Source organism: Acomys minous, assembly GCF_964271855.1.
Source record: "Acomys minous genome assembly, chromosome: 5".
Lineage (NCBI taxonomy): Eukaryota > Metazoa > Chordata > Mammalia > Rodentia > Muridae > Acomys > Acomys minous.
Window position 1 is genome coordinate 32,487,566 of NC_140494.1, and position 17,380 is coordinate 32,504,945.

Sequence of the window (17,380 nt, forward strand, 5' to 3'; positions counted from 1 at the left end):
TCTCCCGGCTGACTTAGGTATTTTGATGAAATTTTGACTGTATTTTTAGGCTTATGTTTTTGGTTTTTTTCTCTCATTCCCCTCATTCTTTCACAAATACTGTACATATTCTTGATTGTTGTAGCTTTGTGGTAAGTACAGAAATCACATTGTGCCAATGTGTGTGCTGTTTCTTCATACTCCTATTGATAATTCTGAGTTTTCCTCATGTGGCATATAGCTTTGCAATCAATTTCATTGTTAAGATTATTAGGAATTTTCTTAGGATTATATTGAATTTATGCTACAAAGTAAGCATACTACAGTAAGTATGTGAAACTGAAGCTGACGTGAAATATAGAAAGAGAACTTAAGAATAGAGTTTATTGGCACAGAATACATTGTTATGGTCACATAAAAGCTACCCTGCTAAGTATGATTCATTTGAGAAGACAAGAAGTGAAAACAAAACGTGGTCCAGAATTGAACAGTGAATCTGAATGTGAAACTCTGATAACAGTAGGCTGGGGTTTTTCACAGATACCAGCTAAAATTAGTAAAAACCATGCTGCACCGTGATAGTTGGTAGGAAATCACATGTGCTTAGTGTATGTATTCTGATGCCTTTGGACATATTGCCTACACCCACGCAACCTCAGTACCACAGACAACACAGCAAACCCTGCTCTCCACAAAGTCTCATTCTGTCCATGTCTATGTGTGTCTACAGTACGCAGAGTTCTCATAAAGTGAAATTAATTTTTAAAAATGGCAGAATTGTTATGAATCCCAGCAGTTTTCTCAGTACATTTTCCATCCCCTTGAAATTAGTTTTAAGAAGCATCAGGATTCTTAGCTCACTGGAGTTATACTCGTGACGACCTAAGTTTTAAAATAACCCCCACGCCCACTTGTTTAGGACAAGCTGGGTACATCATACTTACATTGTGCTAAATGAATGAAGACAGTAGCAAATGGTTAAACATTATACACGTATAAAGGACTCTCCCAGTCAGTGCTGCATTGGTCACGAGACAGCAAGCAATTACAGTTGAAGCAGTGTCAAGCCACCTTGTTTCTCCCGTCTGGTTTTACTCTTTAATGCCCTCTCGTTTGTCAGATGGACGTGAGAGCCTCGGCCATCTTGTCTACCCTGGAGTAGCAGTAGAAAGTGAAGGGCAGAAAGATCATAGAATGTGGTTGAAGCCATCACCTTCAAAGGGTTTTTCTAGTGCTTTAGAGTTATGTGGAGAAGAAAAAGTAAATATCAAGCTTTTGTAGCAAGAGTTGTTATAGAGATGGTAAGCAAATATGGTATTATAGTATACTATAAAAATGCAGAAAGTCTTTTATGTATGGTATGCGAGCTTTCTGCTAATGAGTCATACTGGAAGAAAAAGTAAATATGAGGTCATGAAACAGATGGACTTGTTTGAATTAAATAGTGACAACAAATTATTCTTGAATAAAAATGTAATAGTCTGAACCAAGAGACACATCTCTTTGGTTTCTTCTGATCAAATAACCCGCCTTAGATAGTAACAGTTTTATTTTTGCTTTCTACAATGTATTTAAACATTTAGCATTTTTACTTATTTATTTATTATTTAAAGATTTTATTTATTTATTATGTATACAGTGCACATCAGATCACATTATAGGTAGTTGTGAGCAACCATGTGGTTGCTGGGAATTGGACTCAGGACCTCTGAAAGAGCAGTCAGTACTCTTAACCTCTGAGCCATCTCTCCAGCCCCGCATTTTTATATCAGTTTGTATATGTTTCATGTATTATATAATTACTATAGCAGTAGTATATAACATTACATATGTATTTCTGTAATACTCTTTCTTTGTGGAGTATATATTTGCTGGGTACCATGGTAACTGTGGCCTCATAAAATGAATTGTATAATGTTCCTTCTGAATTGTATAATCCTCCTGTAGGATATTTTGAGCAGTATTGGACTTAATTATTCTCTGAAAATCTGTTTGAGTTCTGCACTAAAACCATCCAGATCTGGGAATTTTTTTGTTCAGAGTCTTATAACGAATTCTTCTATTTTTCTAGAGGTTACAGATCTACTTAAATTGTTTATCTAACCTTGCTGCCTTGCCGTCTTCTTCAAAGTGTGCTTACTTCTTTTTGCTCTAGAGCTTTCAGGTGTGCTGTTAAGTTGCTTGTAAGAGACATCTCCATTTTTTATGTATTCAGCTAAAGCTATCAACTGTCCTCTTACCACCAATTTTATTGCGTCCCATAAGTTTGAATATACTGTGTATTTATTTCCATTGAATTCTATAGTCTTTAACTTATTTCTCTCTTGACCCAAGTTTTTATTCAGTTGGAAGTTATTCGGTTTCCATGAGTTTTCAAGCTTTCTGTTTCTATGGTTGATGATGTCCAGCTTTAACCCATGGTGGTCTGAACAGATGCAGGGGGTTGCTTCAGTTTTCTTGTCTGTGTTGAGCCTTACACTGTGTTGGAGCATGTCATAATTCGGAGGAAGCGCCTTGAGTTTCTGAGGAACAGATACATTATTTTCTATTTGTGTGGGATGTTGTATAACTATCAGTTGGGTTCACTTGATTTTTAATGTCAGTCAGCTGGAGTATTTGTCTGTTTAGTTTCTGTCTGAGGACCTGTCTGATGAGAGTGAGATCAGAAGTCTCCCACGATCCCTGCGTGAGGGTCAGTGTGTCACTCAAGTTGCAGAAGTGTTTCTTTTACAATGGCCTGTGCTCTTATGTTGAGGCAAAGATGTTATGGAGTGAGATGTTATCTGGTGGACTTTTTTTTTTTCCATTTTTCGAGACAGGGTTTCTCTGTGTAGCCCAGGTTGTCCATCCTGGACTCATTTTGTAGACCAGGCTGGCCTCGAACTCACAGCGATCCACCTGCCTCTGCCTCCTGAGTGCTGGGATTAAAGGCGTGCGTCACCACGCCCGGCTCTGACTTTTTTTTTTAATGAATTGTAGCATCCTCCCATCACTTTTTTCATTCATTCATTCATTTACTTACTTTACATCCCAGTGGGGACTTCCTCCTCCTCTCTTCCCAGTCCCTCCCTTTCACCTCAACTCTCTTCTCCCCTTAGTCTCCTCCCTTTCCTCTCAGAGAAGAGGAGACCTCCCATGGGTATAACAACTTGTCCTATCAACTAGTGCGGGGTGCATCTTCTTCTATTGAGGCGTCCCAGTTAGGGATAAAGGATCCAAAGGCAGGCAACAGAGTCAGACAGCCCCTGCTCCCTGCTGTTAGGAATCTCACATGAGGACCAAGCTGTACAGCTGTTCTATTTGCCTGGGAGGTCCTAGATCCATTCCATGGATGCCCTCTGGTTAGTGGTTCGATCAATGTAAGGCTCCATGCGTCCAGGTTAGTTGATTTTTAGGTTTTCTTGTTGTGTCCTTGACCTCTGATGCTCTCAGTCCTTCCTCGCCCTCTTCTGTAAGATTACCTAGGCTTCGCCTAATGTTTGGCTGTGGCTCTCTGCATTGGTTTTCATCAGCTGCTGGATGAGGTCCCTCAGATGACTGTTATGCTAGCCTCCTGTTTGTAAGAATTAAACTGTTATCTTTGTGAACTTTTAAAAAATGAATGTGTAATGTTCTCCTCAAACCCTTTTGATTAATATTTGTTTGAAGTCTATTTTGTTAGATATTAAAATGACAACAGCATCTTGATTTTTAGGTCCATTTGCTTGGAACATCTTTTCCAACCCTTTCCCATAGGGTAGTGTTTATCTTTGGTGCTGAGCTGTGTTTCCTGGATGTAGTAGGAGGATGGGTTCTGTTTTAGCAGCCATTCTGTAAGCCTGTGTCTTCTTATTGGGGAACTGAGTCTTTTTTTTTTTTTTTTTTTTTTTTTTGAGACAGGGTTTCTCTATGTAGCCCTGGCTTTTCTAGACTCCCTGTGTAGACCAAGCTGGCCTCCAACTCAGTGATCCAGCTGCCTCTGCCTCCGAGTGCTGGAATTAAAGGCGTGCGCCACCATGCACGGGATATTGAGAGAGATCAATTCCACTGGAGTTTTGTTGTTGTTTGTAGCTGTGGTGGTGGTGGTGGTGTGTGTGGGTGTGGGTGTGGGTGGGTGTGTGTGTGGGTGTGGGTGTGGGTGTGGGTGGGTGTGGGTGTGGGTGTGTGTGTACAAGTACGCGCGGGTGCACGTGTTCTGCTTCCTTTTGGTTTTGCCGATAATGTGAGATTACTTATTTTCTATATTTCCATATATTTAGTCAACCTCTTTTGGTTAGATTTTTCCTTCTAGAATCTTGTGTCGGATTGTATTTATAGATAGATATAGTTTAAAGTTGACTTTCCATGCAATGTCTTATTTTCTCCATTTATGGTGATTGATATTTTTCTGGGTCTAGAGATGCTGGCTGGCACCTGGAGTTTCTTAGAGTCTGTAGTACATGTGTCTAAGCCCTTCTGGCTTTTAGAGTCTGAATTGAGAATACAGGTGTAATTGTAATAGGTCTGCCTTTATATGTTACTTATTTTTGTTTTGTGTGGCAGCTTTTCATATTCTTTCTTTGTTCTGTATGCTTAGTGTTTTGATTATTATGTGGCAGGGGGAACTTTCTTTTCTGGTCCAGTCTGTTTGGTATTTTCTATGCTTCTTCTACCTTGATAGGCATCTTGTTTAGGTTAGGAAAGTTTCCTTTTATAGAATTTTGTTGAAAATATTTTCCTGAGCTGGACGGTGGTGGTGCACACCTTTATCCCAGCCCTTGGGAGGCAGAGGCCAGCCTGGTCTACAAGGTGAGTCTAGGGTAGCCAAGGATACACAGAGAAACCCTGTCTTGAAACCCTCTCCCCCCAAAAAGAAAAGAAAATATTTTTTGAGACTTTGCTTGCCATTTTTTTCTCCTTTCTCAATTCCTTTTATTCTTATGCTTTGTCTTTTCAAAGTGTCCCCAGTTTCCCAGATATTTTGTGTCAGGAATGTTTAGATATAACATTAGCTTTGTCCAGTGAGTCCATTTCTTCTGTTGCATCTTCAGTGCCTGAGATTCTCTCTTCCATCTCTCTCCTAAGACCCTAAAGATTTTCATTTGTAGGATTCCCTGTTTGTGTTTTCTTTTTCTTTTTAATTTTCTTTTGTTTCTGGTTTTTTTATTTTTTATTTATTTTTATTTTTTTTTTTAAGACAGAGTTTCTCTGTGTAGCCTTGGCTGTCCTGGACTTGCTTTGTGGACCAGGCTGGCCTTGAACTGAGAGATCCACCTGTCTCTGCCTCCCGAAGTTTGTAGGTTCTTTTATTGTTTCTATTTCTATTTTTAGGTCTTAAGCATTTTTGTGTGCTTTCTTAAAAATGTTCATTTGTTTTTTTTCTTGGCTTTATTTAAGGGATTTATTGGTTTCTTCACATTGCTTGATTGCATTTTCCTGGAATTAAAAAAAAATTATTTATTCATTTCCTGTTTAGGGACCTCTATCATCTTCACTTAGTTGGTTTTAAGGTCTTTTTCTTGTGGTTTCAGCTATGTGGTGATTAGTGGTCTAGGTGCTGATTTCTGGGATTGTCTTGTTTGGGTGGGTGTTTTGTTCCTGGGTTTCTGTTTGCTCTGTGGATTTTCAGAGAGTGTGTTGGCTCTCTTACTGACTGCTTGGCTGGTGTGTTCAAGAGTGAGTGCTTGCTGGTGTTGGAGGCTGGAGAAGGAGGAGGGCAGAGAAAGATGACCGTAGCAATCCACAGCAGCATAGACAGAAGAAAGCTGAAGCTGCCCCTGCTGTTTTAGTCTAGTGCTAGGGGCAACTGTGACAACTGGGTCGGGTTAATAGACAGTGCGGTGGATCTGTGGACAGCCTACCTGGTCTTCTGGTAGATGTGGCATGTGGTTGAGCATGGGTGTCTTCCTGAGCAGGGTCTGTGACACGGAGGTGAGGCAGGAAAAGAAGGGCAGTCGGGGATGGTCTGTGGTATTTCCAGGAGGCATGGAAAGGGGGAAAGGAACTGTCTCTACAGTAGACATACCCAACATCTTTTTTATTTTAAGATTTATTTATTTATTATGTATATAGTGTCCTGTCTGCATGTACAGAGGACACCAGATCTCATTATAGATGGTTTTGAGCCACCATGTGGTTGCTGGGAATTGAACTCAGGACCTTTGGAAGAACAGCCAGTGCTCTTACTCTCTGAGCCATCTCTCCAGCCTCCCATACCCAACATCTTAATACTGAGACATCAGGGTCCTGGGAGTCACTTATTTTCACAATTACAAAATAGAAAACAAACAGAGTTTTTATTATTAGCCCTATAACTCCAATTTAAAGAATCCAAAGAATGTCTCCTCCAGAAGCAAACACATTTACTCTATGACAGCCTGTTTTTAGGCTGGCAGTGTTTGCTGTTTGAAAGCACTCCAGATAAACACAATATCAGAACTGATCTTTTTATGAATAGCAAATATGAATACCTAATTTCTTTTACTATGTTTCATCATTTACTCTATAAGGTAGGAAATGTTTGTTTGTTTTGTCATCTGTCTTATTCACTGAGTTCCTTTAACTCCAGGGGTGAACCTTGTGTGGCCCCACATCTTTATACTACAATACAGAGAGGCCTTGAATCTGTAACCTATTGTCCTGTCTAGTCAGAGTCTGTCAATTGTCTCCGCTTACCCTGCACCAATTACACCATTTCAGTTTGCTCAAGGCAGACACTCTAAGAAGATGTACTTATCTGTGCTTAATGGTCTCTAGGGAATAAAGAAGACTTCAAATAGTGGCCAGATAAGTTAATTTTAGGAGTTTCCTAAAAGTACTCAACATAATTTTTCTTAGGAAAAGACATAAAATGAATCATCATGCATAAAGTCCCCAAGATGCAAAAAGCAAGAGACCAAAACCTAATCTGCTCAGCTTTGCTGGAACTCTGTCAAACAGCTGTGCTGGTTTCATGACTCATTATTTCTAGGGGATATGGCTGGGCCAGCAGGTCACTCAGCAGATATCAATACCCAAGTCAAGTTGGGAGGCCTAAAAGCACCTGCTACTCAGATTCAGGGCATCTGACACCCTCCTCTCTCCTGTGTCACCTGTACACTCATGGAAGACATTCTCTCTCTCACACACAGAGATACACATAAAAATGGGGACAGACTGGTTTTCAAGAGTGCTAATGATGTATAAAGTAGTTAGTGCAAAACAAGTTATTTAGGTGTATAATAGAAATCATGCATTGTTTCTTTAAAAACTACTTTCTTGCATTTGGTGTTTAAAAATTTCCATTTCTTCATGCTGGTGCAGACTTGTTTCCAATCAACGATCAGGGGTAGAGTCAGGAAACAAATTGATTTCTAAGTGATCCTAATAGATATCCTTTACTTTATCATGAGAGAAAGAGATACTTTTAGTAGTCAAAATTATTTTCTCCAGTGTTGAACCATTTGTATGTTTAGGGAAATCTGTTCAATCCGAGTACCTACCACCCCCAATCCATTTTCTGTTATAGGCAAAGGAGAGAACCAGAGTCCATGGTGTGAGTGCTGGCTACTGATATTAACTATGACCCTGTGGTTCTTGTTGAAAGGGCTGTGTTATATTTATAGGTCTGTCTTTGTGTCTGGTTTTATCAGTGTTGCCATCTATGTTGTGTGATTTTATTAGTTATAATCTAATGCTATTGTTTCTCAGGAAAATGATAGACCTTCACCAGTTTTTATCTTCGGAAAATTTAATATATTATGTTATAAGTTCTTGAGTTTTTGTTGGTTTGGGTACTTTTTTTCTTTTTTTCTTTCTTTTTTTTTTTTTTTTGTGGGAGGGTTTGTTTTTGTTTTTGTTTTTTGGGGACAGGGTTTCACTGTGTAGCCTTGGCTGTCCTAGACTTACTTTTTGCACCAGGCTGGCCTCAAATTCACAGCAATCTGCCTACCTCTGCCTCCCGTGTGCTGGGATTCAAGGGGTGCACTAGCACGCCTGGCAGGGACTTTTCTTTGGAGAAAAAAAAATTCTCTTTTTGATTCCAATGACTTACCTCTCCTCATTTCTTGGCTGTTGTTGCAATCACCAATGTTTGGGATTTTGCGACTTAAGTGATTGATAAGGCTATCACATTGGTTTGGGTTTTTTAATTTTCTCATATATTATTGTCCCTGTGTCCTAATTGGCCTCAGCTCTCAACATTTCAGAGCCTAGAGTCATCTGAGGGAGCCTCAGTTGAGGTCATGCCCCCACAAGAAGGGCTGATTGCTGTGTCTGGGAGAGACTGTGTTGGCTCAGGGTTGAGGTGGGAAGGCTCTTCCACAGAGGATGGCAGTGTCCCTAAGCAAGTGGGCCTGGGCTGGATAAGAAAGCTGGCTGAGCATGAGACAGGGACCAAGCAAGAGAGCAAGCCAGAAGCAATGTGTGTCCATGGTGTTTGCCTTCATTTTCTAAGATGAATTTCTGGACTAAGCTCTCAAAATGATGGATGGTGATCTGACTCACAGTAGTCAGAAGATGGCCTTAGAACTCTTGAACTTGACATTTGGACAGTTGCGAGCCCCCATGGAAAGACTAGAAATAGATCCCCATTGTTTGCAAGACCAGTAAGAGCTCTTAAGTGCTGTGCCCTCTCTCCTGCCATATGTTGCTTATGCATGATCAACATCTATGTTGCTAATATTTTCATGTGTCCATTCATAACTGCTTAAACATGCATTCCCTTTTAGTACAATCTTATTAATGTTACAGTTTAAACTGAGGCACTTCAGGTTCTGCAAGATGAATACAGAACTGGAGTGAATGTCTAATTCTTTGTAGGATGTTCAGTAAAGACCTATGAGTTCTTTCTATCTTTTTGTTTGAGTGATTTTTGCAGGGGAGTCAGGGTCTTAACATGTACTTCTTGCTGTCCTGGAACTCGTTGGGTTGACCTAGCTGGCATCCAGTTCAATGACACACACCTGCGTCTGCCTCCTGAGCTGCGGTGTTAAAGGCATGAGCAAATACACGCAGCTTGCCCATCATTTTGTAGGTAGTAATTGTTCACACCGTTTCCCTGATGTGTGCTCAGTACTGAGGATCTGTTGGCTTGCCCCTGTGTCAATTGTCATTTCTCTTGCAAGGCTACATCCTATTCAAAGGGTAAAGAAAGGACAGAGGTGAACTTCATTATTCAGTTTCCTTCAAAAATGACTTGGTGAAGCTGGGCGTGGTGGCGCACGCCTATAATCCCAGCACTCGGGAGGCAGAGGCAGGTGGATCGCTGTGAGTTCGAGGCCAGCCTGTCTACAAAGTGAGTCCAGGACAGCCAAGGCTAACACAGAGAGACCCTGTCTCGAAAAACAAAAAACAAAACAAAACAAAACAAAATGACTTGGTGATTTCATTAGGACTCCTTTGTCAGGGAATAAGGGGAGGAGGCACCAGAATTATATGAATACATTGTGAGTGAAGCATATATTTACAGTGTTGTCAGTATCATACTTTCTGTTGAACACATATATTGAATATTTTAGGGGGCAGTGACCTATGATGATGTGCATGTGAGCTTCACTCGGGAAGAGTGGGCTTTGCTGGATCCTTCCCAGAAGAATCTCTACAAAGATGTGATGCTGGAGACCTACAGGAACCTCACGGCTATAGGTAAGACTGTGGATTTTCTTTTGCTTCTTACAATAAGGGGACAACTGTGTGTTAATGATACTCTTCTGTAATTTCACTTGAGAATGAGGAAGAAGGGGATGAATAAACGAGGCATAATTGTAAGATTCACTGAAGATAGTAACTTAAATTTTGCTTAATTTCCGATAATATACATTTGTTTTCTGGTACTGTATTTTAGGCTACCATTTGGAAGTCCACAATATTGAGGAACACCTTCCGCATCCTAGAAGACATGGAAGGTAATTTTCATCTTAAAACTGGTACAAATATACTTCTGAAGAAAAATTTTTTTTCTGGATTTTTTTGTTGTTTTTTCTTAGTTTTTTGTTTTGTTTGGTTTGATTTTTGTGAGGGTTTCTCTGTGCAGCCTTGGCTGTCCTTGACTCACTTTGTAGACCAGGCTGGCTTCGAACTCACAAAGATCTGCCTGCCTCTGCCTCCTGAGTACTGGGGTTCAAAGTGTGGGCCACCTTGCCAGGCCTTTTGTCCAGGAAGTTTTAAAGAGAAGCAACAGTGCCAGGAGGTGGTGTTGGCATAGGCCTTTAATCCCAGCCCTAGGGAGGAGAAGCAGGAAGATCTCTGTGAATTTGAGGCCAGCCTGGTATACAGAGGAAGTTTCAGGACAGCCTGGTGTACACAGAGAAACACAGTCTCGAAAAAAGGAAAAGAAAAACTAACAGTGTAAAAAAGCACTGCTTTAAGTGCATCATTGATTATTCAATTCTCACAGAACCATGTCCCTCAGTGTTAGGTGTCTGATTTGTTTTTTAACGACATTCTTCTAAGAAAGAACAAATAATGCCTTAACATATGTCACCATTTGAAATATTTCCCCATTAGAGCTATGCCATTTTGTCTCATACTACTTGGATATTTCAAAAGGTGTACACATTGAATAGTGTATATGTATAAGTATATGTCTAAAATCTTCTAATAAGCAAATAGCCCATAGTAGAGCTGGTATTATGCATATACTTGTAATACTGCTAAATTTAGTGAGAGGGGCAGTTTATGAGAGTCAAGAATGTTTTTGTGGAAAACCCTTAACCCCAAACCACATGTGTATGAGGAACAAAAAGCCAACCTGTGTGAATGCAATGTGGAAACCTTTCATTTGTTATTTTTTTAACAGGAATGTCATATGTCTCAATGGATACATTTGGCATAGGGATATTGACAGTAGCAAACCCCCCCCCCTTGCCCTCTCTCTCTTTCCCAGAACAATTAGAAGATATGTAGTATTTGCCACTTAGAGTAGGTTTCCTGAATGGGATACAAGTTTAAAATTAATTGGTTCCCCAACTTTATTGGGAACATCCAAAAACTCACACAGCAGAAAATCCCTGTGAGTACTATGAATGTGGAAATTCTTCTGTTTATCCTGGCTGACTTAGCAAATGTTGTATGACTCACACTATAGAAAAATTTATGAATGCAATCATGTGATAAAGCACTGAGTTCTTCCAGTTCTCTTCAAATACGTGAAAAACCTCATATAGAAAAAGGATGCAGCCGGGCGTGGTGGCGCATGCCTTTAATCCCAGCACTCGGGAGGCAGAGGCAGGCGGATCGCTGTGAGTTTGAGGCCAGCCTGGTCTACAAAGCGAGTCCAGCACAGCCAAGGCTATACAGAGACACCCTGTCTTGGGAAAAAAAAAGAAAGAACAAAACAAAGAAAGAAACAAAGAAAGAAACAAAGAAAGAAAAAGGATGCGATGGGCTGGAGAGGTGGCTCAGAGTTTAGGAGCACTGTCTTTTCTTCCAAAGGTCCTGAGTTCAATTCCGGCAACCACATGGTGGCTCACAACCATCTACAATGAAATCTGGTGCCCTCTTCTGGTGGGCAGTTGTACATGCAGGCAGAACATTATAAGCATAATACATAAATTCTTTAAAAAAAAAAAAAAGGAAAGAAAAAGGATGTTATAAATATGAGCCATGATAAGTTCTCTCGCCATCACAGGTATAGTCAGAGAAGCAAAAGAACACATAATGAAGGGGACACCACAAGTGTAAACAAAGTGATAAGACATTAAGATCTGATTTCTCAAGCCGGGTGTGGTGGCACACGCCTTTAATCCCAGCACTCGGGAGACAGAGGCAGGCGGATCGCTGTGAGTTTGAGGCTAGCCTGGACTACTACACAGAGAAACCCTGTCTCGAAAAACCAAAAAAAAAAAAAAATCTGATTTCTCTTTACCATTAGACTAGCCTGTCTAATGAATTCATAGAGATAAAAGGATTCATCAGTGTAATGAATGTGGTAAAGCTCTCACATGTACCAATTATCTTTGCAGGCATGAAAGACGTCATCCAGGAGAGAAACCCTATGAAGGCATTCAGTATGGTGAAGCCTTTGCACCTCACAGTCATCCCAGAAAGCATAAAAGGACACACACTGGAGAGAAACCCTATGAATGTAATGAGTGTGGTAGAGCCTTTGCACGTCGCATTTTTCTTCAAAAGCATGAAGGAATTCATACAGGAGAGAGACCCTATGAATGTAATCAGTGTGGTCATGCCTTTGCATGTCGCAGTAGTCTCCGTAAGCATAGAAGAACACACACTGAAGAGAAACCCTATGAATGTAATCAATGTGGGAAAGCCTTTTTACAACACTGTCAACTCCAAATGCATATTAGAACACATACTGGAGAGAAACCTTATGAATGTAATGAATGTGGTAAGGCTTTTTCACAACACGGTTACCTAAAAATCCATAAAAGAACACACACTGGAGAGAAACCCTATGAATGTAACCAGTGTGGTAAAACCTTTGCATATCACTATCATCTTAAAATGCATAAAAGAGCACATACTGGAGAGAAACCTTATGAATGCAACCAGTGTGGCAAAGCCTTTGCTCGTCATGATAATCTCCAACTACATAAAAGAACACATACTGGAGAGAAACCTTATGAATGTAAGCAATGTGGTAAAGGTTTTACATGTCCCAGTAGTTTCCGAATACATAAAAGAATACATATTGGAGAGAAACCTTATAAATGTAACCAATGTGGTAAAGGCTTTTCACGTAATGGTAGTCTCCGAGTACATAAAAGAACACACACTGGAGAGAAACCCTATAAGTGCAACCAGTGCGGTAAAGCCTTTGTATGTCAAAGTCATCTCCGAAAACATAAAAGAACACATACTGGTGAGAAACTCTACAAATGTAATCAATGTGGTAAAGCCTTCTCAGAACCCAGTTATCTAAAAATACATAAGAGAACACACACTGGAGAGAAACCCTATGAATGTAACCAATGTGGCAAAGGCTTTACAAATCACAGCAATCTTCAGATACACAAAAGAACACACACTGGAGAGAAACCTTATGTGTGTAAGCAATGTGGTAAAGCCTTTGCACAAACTAGTAGTCTCCAAGTACATAAAAGAACACACACTGGAGAGAAACCCTATGAGTGTAATCAATGTGGTAAGGCCTTTTCACAGCACAGTGGTCTCCTAACACATAAGAGAACACATATCGGAGAGAAACCTTATGAATGTAACCAATGTGGTAAAGCCTTTGTACGCCGCAGTTATCTCCAAATACATAAAAGGAAACATACGTGAGGGCAAGCCTACGATTGTATGCTGTTGCAGGGTATTTGATCACACTGTGAACCCCAGATTATGTACTGGAAAAGCTTGTTCCTAGTTGTGGTGTGGCTCATCCTTTAATCTAAGAACTTTCTGCTTATTGTAAATAGATTGTTGTGGTGTGGCTTGGCCCTAGCACACACCTCTAATCCAAGAGCTTTCCGTTTATTGTAAACAGGATTAAATAAAGTCAACCATAGGTCAAGAGGTGGAGCAAGCAACGAAGTGACAGAGAGTGAAAGTAAAAAAACCATAGAGTGAGAGTAAGGGGTATGGATAGAGAGGTGCACAGGAAGTAGAAAGGAGGGACATTGAGTTTGAAGGGTATTTAGACAGCATGAAGAAGGGACTCTTTAATGTCACCTGGGTGCTTTCTCTGCCTCTTTGAGCTAGTAAGCTTTCACCACAGCATCTGGCTCCTGAGTCTTCATTAGCAAAATTGAATGTTGGGACTTTGTTAAAAAGCAGCTGTAAGTAATGTGGTAAACCATGTCACAGTCATCTTCAAAGGCATGGAAGAAATACTGTGGAGAATCCCTGTGCGTGTGTTTAATATGGTCAGTCCTTTGCACATCTCTATAATCTTCTTCATGAAGAATTTATACCGGAGAGAAATTTTATGTATGAAAGCAATGTGGTATATAACCTTTTATGTTATGGGGGCCGCAGAGACTCCCCACGACTCAACTACTGATCAATGCAAATGACAAGAATTTATAGGTTTTTGTTTGTTTGTTTTTGTTTTTTGTTGCCTTGGCAGTCCGTGACTCACTTTGTAGACCACGCTGGCCTTAAACTCACAATGATCCACCTTCCTCTGCCTATGGAGTGCTGGGATTAAAGGCATGTGTCACCGTGCTTGGCCAAGAATTTAGTGTATTTAGGCTGGGTCTGATCAATCTGGACCACAGAACATACTCAGAAACTGTACAAACCCCCCCCCCCAAATGCCAGAATGTTATATAGCTTTTAAGCTTGAAAACCACCAAAATTTGTGCTGAGTTATAGCTACTTTTTTCCACAGATCAGATTTTAGGGTTAGAGGCTTTCCTTATGTGGTTGATTTATGTCAATTGATACAGTTGTAGGTTTTCCAGTGTAACCATATCTATTTATTCTTTTGTGATTAGGAGCAGCCATGGCCCTAACCCTCACTCCAACCCTAACCTTAATCACTTTTCTTACCCTGACCTTGACCCTAACGTTAATGTGTCTAAACCATAACCCGCCACCCTGACCCGGTTTCTTAATCTGGCTTCTGCCTGATTATACCTGCTTTTTAGGGGCTTATGGTTCTGAACTTCAAAATTACACTTGCTTCTTAATCTCTTGGCTGCACTGCTCCCTATCTGGGCTTAGTTCGTCAGAGAGCTGTCTGTAGTGGAATTTTGGGGGGCACCGGGCTTTGGTTTTCCTGTCACACCTACATTAGACATTGTCCTCCTCCACTACCTAGCAACATTTTGTCTATGAAGAAAAATAAAATGACGTAAACAACGATAACGAGCAAGAGTGATCTGCACAGTCAGAAGTGGGAGAGCCAAGGCAGCAGTGTGCACCACTGCTGTGGCACTAGAGCATGCGTCTCTGAGGAGAGAGCACATGTGCGGCTCTGTGCACCGTGATAAAGTTCACTTGAGTACAGGACTAGCCGAGAGGTGGACAAGAGGCCTGAGAGAGGAGAGGAGCCTGGGTAAGGGAGTGAGAAGGCAAGAGAGAAGGCAGAGGAAAGGGAGGAGGCAGGAAGAGGGGCGAAGAAGGTTCAGTGTCCGCTGTGGTTGGGGAAAAGGAAATTGAGCTTAGGATAAAAAATAAAAATATCGGGGAAGCCACTTGGAAAACACCCACTTGAGGAGGTGTCTCACATAGGCCTGTGAAATGCTCACATTTTCCCAGCACCCCTCCTCCCGGTTGCTGGGCTCCGTCTCCTGACCACTCAAGTCCTTGTCCCTGTAGTAATCCCCTCTGGTTTTCCTCAGTGTCCATCTAAGTCCACGAGGGCGCATCCCAAAACCCAGATAACCAGAGTGCTCCCCATGGACTTCACAAAGGACTCGCCCGGGGAGGAGCGGCATTGAGACTATCAATTCAAATGGATGCATTATAGTCTTCGGAACCATTATGATCTCAAAAGCAAAGGAGAGTGATACCGACACACCAGCTGAGGTGTTTGGAGGTACTTGGAAGTGTTCCAAGCTGTGACTTACCTTAGCATGTTCTTGAAGTACCGTGGCGTGGATTAAAAGGAAGTTTGGTAGCAACCTCCACCCAAACGACACACTAGGCAAACTCAGGTGTGAGATTATTTAAAAGAACGAGGAGATCAAACAGTACTCCTTCTCCATGCAAAAGTTGCACAGAAGTCTTACGGAAATGAAAAACGATTTTTTTTTTCCTCCTGTGTATCTTATGGGCAGTGGTTGGAAGAGGAAAAAAAAAAAAAAAACAAATGGAACGAGACGGTTGTTCTGAACAAGAGTCTCAACCCTGTGCATATTGGAATAGGAAATAGTGACCAAGAAACACAACAGCTAAAGTTTGCCCCTTTGGAAGGGAAGAACTACTGCACAGCCAAAACACTGTACATATCACTGAATCAGATGATTCAGACAAAAGAAAACACTTCACCTCGCCTGTAAAGATGTTCTACGGCAACGGTGATGACACTGGTGTGTTCCTCAGCAAACAGATAAAAGTCATCTCCAAACCTTCCAAAAAGAAGCAGTCACTGAAAAAAATGCTGACTTGTGTATTGCCTCAGGAACAAAGGTGGCTTTGTTTAATCGACTTCAGTCCCAGACAGTTCGTACCAGATACTGGCATGTAGAAGGAGGGAATTTTCATGCCAGTTCACAACAGTGGGGAGCACTTGATATTCATCTCTTGGATGATGACGAATCAGAAGGAGAGGAGTTCACAGTCAGAGATGGTGACATCCATTATGGGCAGACTGTCAAGCTTGCGTGCTCACTTCGTGGCACGGCATCCCAAGACTGATAATTAGGAAAGTTGAGAAACAGCATTACTGGGTGCAGATGACCCTGCATCACAAGTCCATAAATGTGCATTTTACCTTAAGGATACAGAAAGAATGTACTTGTACCTTTCTCAGGAAGGAATAACCCAATTTCAGGCCCCTCCATGTCCGAAAGAACCAAATAAAGAAATGATATATGATGGAGCTTCCTGGACAGTCATTAGCACAGAGAAGGCAGAGTAGACATTCTGTGAGGGGATGGGCCCTGTCCTTGCCCCAGTCACTCCCGTGTCTGTGGTAGAGTCTTCACTTGAATGACGGCGGGACGCAGCAATGCTTGAACTTACAGGACAGAACTTTATTCCAAATGTAAGAGTGCGGTTGGGCGTGTGGAAGCCGAAGCAATGCACAGATGTGGAGGGAGCACGCTCTGTGTGGTCCCAGACGTTTCTGCATTCCGAGAAGGGTGGAGATGGGTCTGGCGGTCAGTCCAGGTTCCGTAAGGATGGAATCATTTATTCCACCAGCCTTGCCTTTACCTACACACCAGAACCAGGGCTGAGGCCACACTGCAGCACAGCAGGAGCAGTTCTCAGAGCCAACTCAAGCCAAGTGCCCACCAGCCAATCAAACACAAACAGCGAGGGAAGTTACACAAAAGCCAGCACAAATTCTACCAGTGTCACGTTGTCCACAGCAACTGTGGTGTCCTAAGTACTGTCTTTTTGCTGGGATTTAAGCTGACTTGAACGTGGCAAAAAGTTGACAAAAAGAAAGAAAGGAAAAAGGAAAGGCAAGGATAAAATGAACTTTTTTTTTTTTTTTTTTTTGGTTTCTTGGGAAATCTTTTCATACCAGGTGATCTATTTAAAAGCCCGTTATCTGCAAGGACGGATGTGAAATGTGGAAGCCACACAAAATGAAAAACATCAGAATGTACAAGCTGTTGGAAATTAAGGTTTTCAGCTGTCTCTCTCACACACCCCTTTTTGGTTGGTTTTTGTTTGGCTTTGATTAAATGGGCAAGAAATAGTTGGCTGGAGTACAGGTTAGGCTAGAAGACACACGTCCACCGTGGTTGTTATGGACCAAGGGACTTGCATCAGCTTTAGTGAGGGGTACACGTTACTATGCCTCTTTTATATCACAGTGTAGTACACCTTGCTACCAAATAGGCTGTGCTCCCAACTTTCGAGCGTTGGCTCTGAAGTACGT

At 41.3% G+C, this 17,380-nt stretch overlaps 2 protein-coding genes and 1 pseudogene across 5 annotated transcripts in view; all 3 read left to right on the top strand.

Moving 5' to 3' along the window:
- The window catches only part of LOC311598134 (uncharacterized protein), a 34,044-nt gene extending 19,353 nt beyond the window's left edge, over positions 1-14,691 (top strand). For all 3 annotated transcript variants that reach the window (XM_084783035.1, XM_084783034.1, XM_084783033.1), the window contains 3 exons: positions 9,435-9,561; positions 9,761-9,821; positions 11,880-14,691. In XM_084783035.1, the coding sequence (XP_084639161.1) occupies positions 9,528-9,561; positions 9,761-9,821; positions 11,880-13,161 (1,377 nt within the window). In that variant the 5' untranslated portion in view covers positions 9,435-9,527 and the 3' untranslated portion in view covers positions 13,162-14,691. The remainder of the gene's footprint in view (positions 1-9,434; positions 9,562-9,760; positions 9,822-11,879) is intronic.
- The window catches only part of LOC311598136 (uncharacterized protein), a 133,798-nt gene that overhangs the window by 90,273 nt on the left and 26,145 nt on the right, over positions 1-17,380 (top strand). The window lies entirely within an intron of this gene.
- On the top strand, positions 15,489-16,815 carry LOC311598146 (recombining binding protein suppressor of hairless-like; annotated as a pseudogene). The gene has a single exon. The product of its transcript is annotated as a recombining binding protein suppressor of hairless-like (transcript).